The sequence below is a fragment of the Oncorhynchus gorbuscha genome, linkage group LG05, assembly GCF_021184085.1.
Source record: "Oncorhynchus gorbuscha isolate QuinsamMale2020 ecotype Even-year linkage group LG05, OgorEven_v1.0, whole genome shotgun sequence".
NCBI lineage: Eukaryota > Metazoa > Chordata > Actinopteri > Salmoniformes > Salmonidae > Oncorhynchus > Oncorhynchus gorbuscha.
Window position 1 is genome coordinate 38,055,574 of NC_060177.1, and position 14,982 is coordinate 38,070,555.

The following is a 14,982-nucleotide window of genomic DNA, read 5'->3' on the forward strand; positions in this document are numbered from 1 at the left end:
GGGAGGTCATACAGGCACGTGGAGGCCACACACACTACCGAGCCTCATTTTGACTGGTTTTAAGGACATTACATCAAAGTTGGATCAGCCTGTAGTGTGGTTTTCCACTTTCATTTTGAGTGTGACTCCAAATCCAGACCTCCATGGGTTGATAAATTTGATTTCCATTGATCATTTTTGTGTGATTTTGTTGTCAGCACATTCAACTTTGTAAAGAAAAAGTTTTTTAATAAGAATATTTCATTCATTCAGATCTAGGATGTGTAATTTTAGTGTTCCCTTTATTTTTTTGAGCAGGGTATATATATATATTTTTTATTTCCATAGATACACTGATATATGCTTTCATCTGGAACAAGAAAAACCCTCGGATACGTAAGAGCACATTGCAGAGATCTCGTCCCCAGGTTGGTCTAGCACTTCTGAACGTTCAATATTATTACTGGTCAGCTAATATATGAATCATTCTATATTGGATGACAGATACCCCTGATGTTACAGGTATGAAATGGTTGACCTTGGAGATCTCATCCTGTGGCCCAACCTCCTTAGCTGCCTTACTTTTCTCAAGACTTGCATTAGCTAAAAACACTAGTGAGAAACATTCTCCATAGAAATCTGGAAACAGTTCAGGCGATCGTTTGATCTCGGTGAACTGTCAACTTCTGCCCCATTATTAAAGAACCAACCATTCATGTATTCTCTCCATCAGTATTAGACCGTGCGTTTCATTTCTGGTCTGGAAAAGGCATCTCCTCACTGAACGACTTGTACATTGGTAAGGATTTTTCATCTTTGGAACAGTTAGTACAAAAGTTTAATTACGGGATCCCATTTCATTAGATACCTGCAATTGCGTAGTTTTGTATCTTCATACTCCAGTAACTTCCCATCACGCCCACCTACCACCTACCTCCTTTCTATATTCTTTTTTTAAAGTGAACCCTTATATCAAAGGGGGCATAATCTTGATCTATACATTATTAACTTCATATTGCTGCAGGGGCAGTATTGAGTAGCTTGGATGAAAAGGTGCCCATTGTAAACGGCCAGCTCCTCAGTCTCAGTTGCTATTATTAGTATTGTATAGAAAACACTCTAAAACTCAGGGTTTCCAAAACGGTCAAAATATTGTCTGTGAGTATAACAGAACTGATATTGCAGGCAAAACCCTGAGGAAAATCAAACACAGGAAGTGGCTTCTATTTTGAAAACTCCATGTTCCATAGCCTTGCTTTGTTGGATTTAAAAGGATATGAACCAGATTCCTTTTCCTATCGCTTCCTTAACTTCTTGGATATAGGGGGCGCTATTTTAATTTTGGATGAAAAACGTTCCCGTTTTTCACGAAAAGATGCTCGACTATGCATATAATTTACAGCTTTGGAAAGAAAACACTCTGACGTTTCCAAAACTGCAAAGATATTGTCTGTGAATGCCACAGAACTGATGTTACAGAAAAAAAAACAGATACAAATCCAATCAGGAAGTGCTGCATTTTTTGAAACCGCCTCATGCCAATGACTCCTTATATGGCTGTGAATGGGCCACGAATGAGTTTAGGCTTTCTGTCGCTTCCCCAAGGTGTCGACAGCATTGTGACGTATTTGTAGGCATATCATTGGAAGATTGACCATAAGAGACTATATCTACCAGGTGGTCGCTTGGTGTCCTCCGTCGCAATTATTGCGTAATCTCCAGCTGCAGTATTTTTCAGTTTGCTTCTGATGAGAAGCCAACTGCCACCACTGATAGATTATCGAATAGATATGTGAAAACACCTTGAGGATTAATTCTAAACAACGTTTGCCATGTTTCTGTCGATATTATGGAGCTAATTTGGAAAAAAGTTTGGCATTGTAAGTGACTGCAAACGTGATGAACAAAACGGAGCTATTTCGTCTACACAAATTATCACAAATGAACATTTGCTATCTAACTAAGAGTCTCGTCATTGAAAACATCCGAAGTTCTTCAAAGGTAAATTATTTTATTTGAATGCTTTTCTTGTTTTTGTGAAAATGTTGCCTGCTGAATGCTAGGCTTAATGGTATGCTAGGCTATCAATACTCTTACACAAATGCTTGTGTAGCTTTGGTTGAAAAGCATATTTTGAAAATCTGAGATGACAGTGTTGTTAACAAAAGGCTAAGCTTGTGTTTGAATATATTTATTTTATTTAATTTGCGATTTTCATGAATAGGAAACATTGCGTTATGGTAATGAGCTTGAGGCTATGATTACGCTCCCGGATACGGGATTGCTCGTCGCTAGAGGTTAAGGTGTCAACAGTCTTCAGACATAGTTTCAGGCTTTTATTTTGACAAATGAGCCTGAACGATAACATCGCGTCAAGTGGTCTTATGAGTTTTGCTTGCGAAACAGAATTTGGACAGCCATTGTTTTCCCCTCTCCTACTGTGAAAGACATTTGCGATTGATATATTATCGATTATATATATTTTTTTAAACCTGAGGATTGATTATAAAAAACGTTTGACATGTTTCTGTGGACATTATGGACACTATTTGGAATTTTCGTCTGCGTTGTCGTGACCGCTCTTTCCAATGGATTTCTGAACATAACGCAACAAACAAACAGAGGTATTTTGGAACATTTGTTGTGTAACTGGGAGTCTCGTGAGTGAAAACATCCGAAGATCATCAAAGTTAAACAATTAATTTGATTGCTTTTCTGATTTTCTTGACCGAGCTACCTGATGCTAAGTGTACTTAATGTTTTATCGTGCGATCGATAAATTTACACAAACGCTTGGATTGCTTTCGCTGTAAAGCATAATTTCAAAATCTGACACGACAGGTGGATAAACAAAAGGCTAAGCTGTCTTTTCCATACTTTGCACTTACGATACATGAATATAAATATTTTTAGTAATGTTTATTGTATGTAGCGCTGTGCTATTCAGCTGTTGTTGATGACACTTATATCCCGATAGTGGGATTGCAGCCATAACAGGGGGTTTACTTTTTTGAACATTCTGTTAAAAATTGCGCAACATTTCAGCGCCATGCTACTCATGCCAGGAATATAGTATATGCATATGATTAGTATGTGTGGATAGAAAACACTCAGACATTTATAAAACTGGTTAAATCACAGCTGTGACTATAACAGAACGTGCGTTTCATCGAAAAGTGCAGGAAAATCTGATCACTGAAAATGGAAAAATATATCCATGCGCGACTTGAACCCATTGATAAAGGTGAACCACATTTAATGGGGCTGAGGTTGCAATACCTACAGCTTCCACACGATGTGTAGAGTCTTGTCATTTGTCATTTGCCTACAGACGCAAGGCAGCGCAGTTCTTCCGGTCTCCGACCGGATATTTTGGTTGAGATTTACCCGGACATTATTTCCAGACGGACAGCTATAGAATATACATCGCCTCGTGATCAATTTAATCGCTTATTAACGTTTACTAATACCTAAAGTTGCATTACAAAAGTATTTTGAAGTGTTTTGTGAAAGTTTATCGTTAACTTTTTTTATTTAAAAAAATGACGTTACCTTATAAGACGCTATTTTTCTTCGTTTATCACACAGTCTTCATAGATCGATATCTAGGCTATATATGGACCGATTTAATCTAAAAAAAAGACCCAATAGTGATTATGGGACATCTAGGAGTGCCAACAAAGAAGATGGTCAAAGGTAATGAATGTTTTATATTTTATTTGTGCGGTTTGTGTAGCGACGACTATGCTAATTATTTTGTTTACGTCCCCTGCCGGTCTTTTGGGGTGTTACATGCTATCAGATAATAGCTTCTCATGCTTTCGCCGAAAAGTATTTAAAAAATCTGACTTGTTGCCTGGATTCACAACGAGTGTAGCTTTAATTCAATACCCTGCATGTGTATTTTAATGAACGTTTGAGTTTTAACTAGTACTATTAGCATTTAGCGTAGCGCATTTGCATTTCCAGATGTCTAGATGGGACGCCTGCGTGTCAGGTAGGAGCAAGAGGTTAAGCTTGCTGACGACACAACAGTGGTAGGCCTGATCATTGACAACGATGAGACAGCCTATAGGGAGGAGTTCAGAGACCTTGCAGTGTGGTGCCAGGACAACAACCTCTCCCTCAACGTGATCAAGACAAAGGAGATGATTGTGGACTACAGGAAAATCAGGACCGAGCATGCCCCCATTCTCATCGACAGGGCTGTTGTGGAGCAGGCTGAGAGCTTCAAGTCCCTTGGCTTCCACATCAACAAACTAACATGGTCCAAGCACACCAAGACATAGTCATGAAGATGGCACGACAAAACTTATTCTCCCTCAGGGGACTTAAAATATTTGACATGGGTCCTCAGATCCTCAAAAGGTTTTACAACTGCATCATCGAGCGAGTCCTGACGGGTTGCATCACTGCCTGGCAAGGCAAGCGCTCGGCCTCCAACCACAAGGCACTACAGAGGATAGTGTGTACGGCCCAGTACATCACTGGGGCCAAGCTTCCTGCCATCCAGGAATTCTATACAAGGCGGTGTCAGAGGAAGGCAGCCAGCCACCCTAGTCATAGACTGTTCTCTCTGCTACCGCACGGCAAGCGGTACCGGAGAGCCAAGTCTTGGTCCAAGAAGCTTCTAAACAGCTTCTACCCCCAAGCCATAAGACTCTTGAATATCTAATCAAATGGCTACCAAGACTATTTGCATTGTCCCCCCATTCTACGCTGCTGCTATTCTCTGTTGTTATCTATGCATAGTCACTTTAATAACTCTAGCTACTGTACATGCACATTTTACCTAAATTACCTCAACACTGGAGCCCCCGCACAATGACTCTGTACCTGTACCCCCTGTATATAACCCCGCTATTGTTATTTTCTGCTGCTCTTAATTATTTGTTATTCTTATCTCTTACTTTTTTAAAGGTATTTTCTTAAAACTGCATTGTTGGTTAAGGGCTTATAAGTAAGCATTTCACTGTGAGGTCTACAGCTGTTGTATTCGGGCGCAAGTGACAAGTAAAATGTGATTTGATTTGTTTTGATTTATCACATAATTATGGTTAACGTTAAGGTAATGTTTTACTCACTTGTACACTCTCTGAGGTGGCATGGCTGGGGCAGCCAAACAGCTCTCGTCTCAGTAGATTCCCATCGTACTCTAGGAAGGTTAGGTAGAGGTTCCTGAAGAACTCCACATGCTTGTTCTTCACACGAAGTTTCTTAGGAGAGTTCCAGTGGATCACCTGACACGGGACATAAACATGTTACCATGGTGACCTGTAGCCAGATGACTAGACGCAGTACATTCATAAGGTAATAAGTGAGGGATTTTGCTATGTTGAGTGTGTGCGTGTGTGCGCGTGCGTGTGCGTGTGCGTGTGTGTGTGTATGTATTTCACTGCATAGCCCTACCTTGAGGTCAGACACCTCTGTGTAGCACTGTTCGGAGCGTGTGTGGTCAGACAGCTGAACGTTCCAGAAGCAGGGCAGCTGATGCACTAGGACTGGGTTCTGCTTAATGAACGCATTAAAGATGTCCTACACACAAGATTACCCACTCACATTAAACACCTGTGAAATACCCTCCTTGAAAAATGGGTTCCAAAAGGGTTCTTCGGTGTCCCCATGGGATAAATTATTTTGGTTCCATGTTTACTCTATTGGATTCAATGTAGAACCCTCTGTGTAAAGGGTTTGACATGGAACTCAAAAGGGTTCTAACTAAAAAAGGGTTATTCAAAGCGTTCTCCTTTGGGGATAGCCCGAAGAACCCTTTTAGGTTCAAGATTGCACCCTTCTTTCTACGAGTGTATTATACACACATTAAAATCATATAGAACTCTGGCACACAATAGTAAACATTCACATTTACACATGCACCAAATGTTCATTTGAGATGTCTAACACACTTACATTACCATTTGCCTCATACACAGTATGCTTTGAGGCATAAGATTACCCTATATCAGGGTCCCCAACTGGCGGCCCGTGGGTCGAATTTTGGCCGAGGGTGGTTTTATTTGTACCCAACATTTCTATATACTGTATATACAGTTGAAGTCGGAAGTTTAGGTTGGAGTCATTAAAACTCGTTTTTCAACCACTCCAAAAATTTCTCGTTAACAAACTATAGTTTTGGCAGGTCGGTTAGGACATCTACTTTGTGCATGACACAACAATTGTTTACAGACAGATTATTTGACGTATAATTCACTGTATCACAATTCCAGTGGGTCAGAAGTTTACATACAATAAGTTGACTGTGCCTTTAAACAGCTTGGAAAATTCCCAAAAATTATGTCATTGCTTTTGAAGCTTCTGATAGGCTAATTGACATTTTGAATCAATTGGAGGTGTATCTGTGGATGTATTTCAAGGCAAACCTTAAAACTAATTTCCTCTTTGCTTGACATCATGGGAAAATCTAAAGAAATCAGCCAAGACCTCAGAAAATTGTAGACCTCCCCAAGTCTGGTTCATCCCTGGGAGAAATTTACAAACGCAAAAAGGTACCACGTTAATCTGTACAAACAATAGTACGCAAGTATAAACACCATGGGACCACGCAGCTGTCATACCGCTAAGGAAAGAGATGGGTTCTGTCTCCTAGAAACGAATGTACTTTGGTGCGAAAAGTGCAAATCAATCCCAGACCAACAGCAAAGGACCTTGTGAAGATGCTGGATGAAACAGGTACAAAAGTATCTATATCCACATTAAAATGAGTCCTATATCGACATAACTTGAAATGCCGCACAGCAAGGAATAAGCCACTGCTTCAAAACCGCCATAAAAAAAGCCAGACTACGGTTTGCAACTGCACATGGGGACAAAGATTGTACTTTTTGGAGAAATGTCCTCTGGTCTGATGAAAAAAAATAGAACTGTTTGGCCATAATGACCATCGTTATGTTTGGAGGGAAAAGGGGAGGCTTGCAAGCCGAAGAACACCATCCCAACCGTGATGAACGGGGATGGCAGCATCATGCTGTAGGGTGCTTTGCTGCAGGAGGGACTGGTGCACTTCACAAAATAGATGGCATCATGAGGGAAGAAAATTATGTGGATATATTGAAGCAGCATCTCAAGACATCAGTCAGTCTACAAGTTAAAAATTGGTCACAAATGGGTCTTCCAAATGGACAATGACCCCAAGCATACTTCCAAAGTTGTGGCAAAATGGCGTAAGGACAACAAGGTCAAGGTATTTGAGAGGCCATCACAAAGCCCTGACCTCAATCCCATAGAACATTTTTTGGGCAGAACTTAAAAAGTGTGTGCGAGCAAGGAGGCTTACAAACCTGACTCAGTTACATCAGCTCTGTCAGGAGGAAAGGGCCAAAATGTACCCAACTTACTGTGGGAAGCTTGTGGAAGGCTACCCGAAATGTTTGACCCAAGTTAAATAATTTAAAGACAACGCTACAAAATACTAATTGAGTGTATGTAAACTTCTGACCCACCGGGAATGTGATGAAAGAAATAAAAGCTGAAATAAATAATTCTCTCTACAATTATTCTGACATTTCACATTCCTAAAATAAAGTGGTGACCCTAACTGAACTAAAACAGGGAATTTTTTTTACTAGGATTAAATGTCAGTAATTGTGAAAAACTGAGTTTAAATGTATTTGGCTAAGGTGTACGTAAACTTCCAACTTCAACTGTATATATATATATTTATTTTCTATTGTTGGACATAGAAGACTGTAAAAACAGCAGGAAATCATCTTCAAGAGATTTTTATTCAAGACATTTGTTCACAATTATTTCCACGCATAACAGAGAGTCACTTGATTGTATGCAAATGTGAGTAAGGTTTGAAATGATGATGTTTTAGTCAAACATTATATCTGTTTGGGCTTCTTGCAGTCAATTTGCAGTCTACAAATTATTTGCAATTATTTTCCGGCCCTCTGACTATCCGTCCAAGAAAAAAATTGGCTGAATCTAGTTGATGATCCCTGCCCTATATTAACATTTGTTAAGAAAAGTAATGATCTAAAGAGTATTTAATAATATTCAGAATAAAAATAATAGACTAGAATAGAATAAAAGTAAATAAACAGACCTGGTCAGCCAGCGAGGTACTGAGCATGCTCATTAGCTCTCTCTCGGCGGTCAGCCTCCACATCTGCTCCCAGCCAATCCGTCGCAGCCTCTCCAGGTAGAGCAGGATGACCCCAGTGTTGAAGCCTCGTCCCAGGGCGGGCCAGGGTTTGTGGTTCTTCCACAGATTCCCCAGGTACCAGTCACTCTGGTTCTCCACCAGACCTATCACCTGCTTGTCTGCAATCAGAGCATCACCAATCATCATTCATCCGGATTTTAAAATGCTGATTATCATTGGTAATCAAATCAAATGTATTTGTCACATACACATGGTTAGCAGATGTTAATGCGAGTGTAGCGAAATACTTGTGCTTCTAGTTCCGACAATGCAGTAATATCCAACGAGTAATCTAACCTAACAATTCCAAAACAATTCCAAAACTACTACCTTATACACACAAGTCTAAATAGATAAATAATATGTACATAAAGATATGAATGAGTGATGGTACAGAACGGCATAGGCAAGATGCAGTAGATGGTATCGAGTACAGTATATACATATGAGATGAGTAATGTAGGGTATGTAAACATTATATTAAGTAGCATTGTATAAAGTGGCTAGTGATATATTTTACATCAATTTCCATCAATTGCCATACCAGGCGGTGATACAGCCCAACAGGATGCTCTCGATTGTGCATCTGTAGAAGTTTGTGAGTGCTTTTGGTGACAAGCCGAATTTCTTCAACCTCCTGAGGTTGAAGAGGCATTGCTGCGCCTTCTTCACGATGCTGTCTGTGTGGATGGACAAATCCAGTTTGTCTGTGATGTGTACGCCGAGGAACTTAAAACTTACTACCCTTCTCCACTACTGTCCCATCGATGAGGATAGGGGGGTGCTCCCTCTCCTTAGTTTTGTTGACGTTGAGTGTGAGGTTATTTTCCTGACACCACACTCCGAGGGCCCTCACCTCCTCCCTCTAGGCCGTCTCCTCATGGTTGGTAATCAAGCCTACCAAACTTGATGATTGAGTTGGAGGCGTGCGTGGCCACGCAGTCATGGGTGAAAAGGTAGTACAGGAGAGGGCTCAGAACGCACCCTTGTGGGGCCCCAGGATCAGCGAGGTGAAAATGTTGTTACCTTCCCTCACCACCTGGGGGCAGCCCGTCAGGAAGTCCAGTACCCAGTTGCACAGGGCGGGGTCGAGACCCAGGGTCTCGAGCTTGATGACGAGCTTGGAGGGTACTATGGTGTTAAATGCTGAGCTGTAGTCGAAGAACAGCATTCTCACATAGGTATTCCTCTTGTCCAGATGGGTTAGGGCAGTGTGCAGTGTGGTTGAGATTGCATCGTCTGTGGACCTATTTGGGCGGTAAGCAAATTGGAGTGGGTCTAGGGTGTCAGGTAGGGTGGAGGTGATATGGTCCTTGACTAGTCTCTCAAAGCACTTCATGATGATGGAAGTGAGTGCTATTCTCCTTCACTGCAGCCGACGTGAGTAGAACATTTAAACGTGTTAACCCTCGCAAGGCTGCAGGCCCAGACGGCATCCCCAGCCGCATCCTCAGAGCATGCGCAGACCAGCTGGCTGGTGTATTTACGGACATATTCAATCAATCCTTATCCCAGTCTGCTGTTCCCACATGCTTCAAGAGGGCCACCATTGTTCCTGTTCCCAAGAAAGCTAAGGTAACTGAGCTAAACGACTACAGACAAACTGAATTCGTAGTCGTTTTGCTCAGTTACCTTAGCTTTCTTGGGAACAGGAACAATGGTGGCCCTCTTGAAGCATGTGGGAACAGCAGACTGTCCGTAATATGTCCGTTAACACACCAGCCAGCTGGTCTGCGCATGCTCTGAGGACGTGGCTGGGGATGCCGTCTGGGCCTGCAGCCTTGCGAGGGTTAACACGTTTAAATGTTCTACTCACGTCGGCTGCAGTGAAGGAGAGTCCGCATGTTTTGGCTGCGGGCCGGGTCAGTGGCACTGTATTGTCCTCAAAGCGGACAAAAAAGTTATTTAGTCTGCCTGGGAGCAAGACATCCTGGTCCGTGACGGGGCTGGTTTTCTTTTTGTAATCCGTGATTGACTGTAGACCCTGCCACAAAGCTCTTGTGTCTGAGCCGTTGAATTGCGACTCTACTTTGTCTCTATACTGATGCTTAGCTTGTTTGATTGCCTTGCGGAGGGAATAGCTACACTGTTTGTATTCGGTCATGTTTCCGGTCACCTTGCCCTGGTTAAAAGCAGTGGTTAGCGCTTTGGTTCACTCGAATGCTGCCATCAATCAACGGTTTCTGGTTTGGGAATGTTTTAATCATTGCAATGGGAACGACATATTCAATGCACGTTCCAATGAACTCGCTCACCGAGTTCAGCGTATTCGTCAATGTTGTTGTTGGACGCAGTGCGGAACATATCCCAGTCCACGTGATGGAAGCAGTCTTGGAGCGTGGAATCAGATTGTTCGAGGTGTAATCTTCAGCATATAGACAGCTTTTAGACAGCTTTTCAACTACTAGTTTATCAAATATAATTTTTGTTCTCTAGGCATTTTTGCCCTCGAGGGATTTTTGCTTTATAGCATAAAAAAAGGTACAATTCACTAATTTGCTTTATCTCTCAACTAATGAATTCACTATTCAAACAATCAACCAGAAATGTTTATCAAGGTCAAAGGTCGTACCAGTGAACTTCCTGAAGATGGCCCAGAGCTCAGCGATGTCGGTGGCAAAGGTGATGTCCGTATCCAGGACGATGACCTTTGTGAGGTCAGAGGGCAGCGCTTTGGTTAGGGTCAGCTTCATCAGGCCGTAGATACCTGAGTAGTGCTTGTTAGGTATCCATGACACCTCAGACTGGAAGAGAAGAGACGGTAGAGGGATGGAGAGAGAAAGCAAGAGCGAGGTTGAACCACTTTAGACCTCACAAATATTGATTTAAAAAAGAAACGGAACATAAAGTTGCAAGGTATGAAAAATAATGTCATTAGAAGCAACACCACTGTGGTTCTTTTGTCAGGTATATAAGGGTATTCTCCTTCCTTTAAATAGCTAACTTGCTCAGACACCCATCCGTTTCCTAAGGTCCCTTTAGTATAAAAGTCCCTTTAAAGCAGAGGTGAAGCAATTGGAGCTTTACTGCTGTTTACTAAATAGCATCAATCTTTAAAAATGTCATCTCTTTTTATGCCCAGGATACCCAAATGAATACTGAAACCTGCATAACTCTCGGCATGCATCTGGGCAACCATGTCTGATAATTTATGCCTCATGATTCTTCAGAACGGGATCTGCATAAGTGAATCATTTGCAAACATAATCAGCTCAGAAGATGCAGTGTTTCCTTCTCTGTTTGAACTGAGTTAATGAAAACGGTGAGTAAGTTGAGACATTTGAGAGCACAAGGAGCTTTTGTTCCTGCTAAGCTTGCGGAGTGCTGAGAGAGAATTTGATGATGGGGACAGAGACGGAACCAAGTCATATTACAGGTCGAGGCCTGGTTGTTACGGGAGATGAGCAACAACATGTTACTTTATGAACCCTTTGTCAGTAGCAAAGAGCCAAAGCTCGACGCACACATCCAACCACCAACAGTACATGCACGCAACACACACATACCACGCACAAAAGACACAGCACATGCATACATACACCCCCTCCAACCCACACACACACCATTTTTCGATATACACAGACACACGGTGACTGAGCGGAGAGGCCAGATGAGTAGAAGGACTGAGGTGTGACACATCACTGGTGTAAGAGTAGGGAAAGGGAAGAGAAGGAGGGGGTAAAGAGCATGTTAAACAAGGAAAATTGAATAAGAGCAAGTATGGTCTACAGTCCTTGTGAAGTGTCTACTGGATTTCTCTTTCTCCTGCCAACTGATTGATTGGAAAGGGGTGGAATCCCCTTTTATGTCAATGGTTGCTCAAAGAGTGCACGCCATTGTTTTCCTAAACACGGATTTAAAAAGGTAGAGCAGACACTCAGGCTCCTGAGGACCATAGTTGGCATTTACCTTGAGTTCATCTGCGTCGTAGAAGCTAACTTGGACAGACGGAACCATCCAGGACTGGAACAGAGAACTCAGGATCTGATTGGCTACTGCGTCTGTGATGAAGTGGAAATGGAGAGGGTTTTTCCTGAGAGAGAGAGAGAGAGAGAGAGAGAGAGAGAGAGAGAGAGAGAGAGAGAGAGAGAGAGAGAGAGAGTGTAAGAGAGAGATACATATGCCAAGAGCTACTCAAGTGCTTCATCTCTCTGATTATGAAGGGTCTAACATTTCCTAAACTTCCAATAATTAATGAATAATTCATTCTCATTTTTACAAGTGGCCTTCCGAATTGACTTCATCCTTATTGGCGCAGGATTCATCGAGTCGAACAAACAACTGCCGTTGCTTTATAAAGTGTAGCTGTAGCTATAAGCAGCAGGTGTAGTTGTATGTGAAGCTCTGTTGTGTTACCTGTGGAACAGGATGGACTTGACCAGGGTGACCACATCTCTGCTGGCGTTGTGACCGGCACACACGCACGCTACATGGATCAGCTGTGCAGAAAAAAGAGAGAAGCAGAACACTGTTGCGAATATCAACTCCCTACATTTTAGCACTAGAGCCATATTTTTTGAACTATGTCTATGTTATTTTATCCAAAACACATAAACACCAATGACAGTAGATTTGACATATCAACTTAACACCAATGACCAAACAGTGAAGCTAAACTAACACATGTAAAAAACACAGACCTGCGCTAAAATAAGTATTTGATCCTGGCTCACCTCACACTTCAGTACGGTGGGCGAACGGGGACACTCTGTGTGATTGGCTCTCTCCTCCGCCGTGTTCTCCACATCCTCGGGCCCAGTGTCAGCTGACGCCCCCCACGCCGCGTTGCCATAGTTACCACCGTCGGCGGGCTGGCCGGCCGTGCCCTGCAATTGGCTGAGCTGCAGGCGGATCTGCCGGTTCTCCTCCTCTATCTCGCGCACCCGCGACTCTAGAACCGCCCGCTCTAGAACCCGTGCCTCGGGGGTCTCTGACAAACAGGGGGACAGGAGGAGAGAACGCCCATCTGGAGAGGGGGCGGGGGAGCAAGGAGGGGAATTAAGATTAGGGTTGAAGAAAATCTTACATTTGTAGAGTTGTATAACAAAGGAAGATGACACAGCTGGAATGTGGCAAATACTGATATGTAGACAGTTAGACCTAATACTGACACAGATACTGTACAAGGACAGCCTTGTCCTCTCGTAGGTACACAGTAATTCACTGCTTCCTACGGCTATTCCGTAGAGCTGAAGTGAACAGACTGCACTATAACACCCCGTCAGTCATCTTAGGTACAGTATGTGTGAGAGAGGATTTGCATGCACATGTGGGCGCTTATGAATTTTGGCGGGCATCATAAATTGGTTTTAGGAGTGTATGACAGTATGTCCAGGGTCTATCGTTTTTGTTTACAACAGGATACTTAACCACATTCTCGGACGAAGATATCTCGGAATCTCGAACAGCCTACACGATTGTTAGTCTTATCTTAATTTGAGCCAGTTTCACACAGAAAGATTATATTCCTGCAGCAAGAGGAAAGGTGAATTGTTAGGGACAGATCGAAATTGGGAAGTTTATATTTTTAATCGGGCACAGGGGAAGGTAGTGTGTTTTGTCCCTGGTTTACATTCACTCTTTTGCAGGTTAATTATATAATTGATTCTATCCTAGCCACATTTCCACATCTGTTTGCATGCGCCTCCCCTACAGTGCCTTCGGAAAGTATTCAGACAGCTTGACTTTTTCCACATTTTGTTAAGTTACAGCCTTTTTACATAAGTATTCAGACCCTTTGCTATGAGACTCAAAATTGAGCTCAGGTGCATCCTGTTTCCATTGATAATCCTTGAGATGTTTTTACAACTTGTTTGGCATCCACCTGTGGTAAATTAAATTGACTAAACTTGATTTGGAAAGGCACACACCTGTGTGTGGTCCCAGCATAAGGTCCCACTGGCCATGAGGTTGAAGGAAGACCCGGATCGAGGCCAAACCCGATCAAAACTGTCTAGAGAGAGATCTGAAAATATCTGTGCATCGACACTCCCCATCCAACCTGACAGAGCTTGAGAGGATCTGCAGAGAAGAATGGGAGAAACTCTCCAAATACAGGTGTTCCAAGCTTGTAGCGTCATACCCAAGAAGACTCGAGGCTGTAATCGCTGCCAAAGGTGTTCAACAAAGTACTGAGTAAAGCTTTGTCATTATGGGGTAGATTGATGAGGGAAAAAAATGATATAATACCTTTTTGAAATAAGGTATTTCTGTTCTTTGTTTTAAATACATTTGCAAAAATGTAAATAAAACAACTATTTTTTTGCCTTGTCATTATGGGGTATTGCGTGTCATTTGCTGAGGAAATTGTTTTATTTAACCTGTTAAGTCGACCCTCTACTTTTTCGAACATTCTGTTAAAAATCGCGCAACATTTCAGCGCCCTGCTACTCATGCCAGGAATATAGTATATGCATATTATTAGTATGTGTGGATAGCAAACACTCTGATGTTTCTAAAACTGGTTAAATCACGGCTGTGACTTTAACAGAGCGTGAGCTTCATCGAATAGCGCAGGAAAACCTGATCACTGAAAATGGAAATAAATATCCTTGCGCTTACTTCCAGGAATTGTTCAAAGTGAACCAAATTACATGAGACCGAGGTTTCAGCGCCTACAGCTACCACACGTTGTCTAGAGTCTTGTCATTTGATTCGCAATTGATTCTTGGTCTAACCGGTTCAAGGGAACTCCTTCCCTCCATTCTCCGACCGGATGTTTTAGTCGAGCCCTCTCGGCCATGTTTTTTTCCAAACGACACCTATAGAAGTTACATCGCCTCCTGATGAATTTTATCGCTTATTAACGTGTACTAATACCTACAGTTGCATTACAA

General features: G+C 42.2%; 1 protein-coding gene across 5 annotated transcripts in view; it reads right to left on the reverse strand.

The window, feature by feature from the left end:
• Window positions 1-14,982, reverse strand: part of LOC124035925 (LARGE xylosyl- and glucuronyltransferase 2) — a 133,622-nt gene that overhangs the window by 7,771 nt on the left and 110,869 nt on the right. For 4 of the 5 annotated variants that reach the window (XM_046349844.1, XM_046349846.1, XM_046349843.1 and 1 more), the window contains 7 exons: window positions 12,820-13,112; window positions 12,503-12,585; window positions 12,056-12,179; window positions 10,719-10,890; window positions 8,048-8,265; window positions 5,389-5,514; window positions 5,064-5,219 (listed from right to left, as the gene is read on the reverse strand). In XM_046349844.1, the coding sequence (XP_046205800.1) occupies window positions 5,064-5,219; window positions 5,389-5,514; window positions 8,048-8,265; window positions 10,719-10,890; window positions 12,056-12,179; window positions 12,503-12,585; window positions 12,820-13,112 (1,172 nt within the window). The remainder of the gene's footprint in view (window positions 1-5,063; window positions 5,220-5,388; window positions 5,515-8,047; window positions 8,266-10,718; window positions 10,891-12,055; window positions 12,180-12,502; window positions 12,586-12,819; window positions 13,113-14,982) is intronic. The other variant, XM_046349847.1, reaches the window with a different exon arrangement.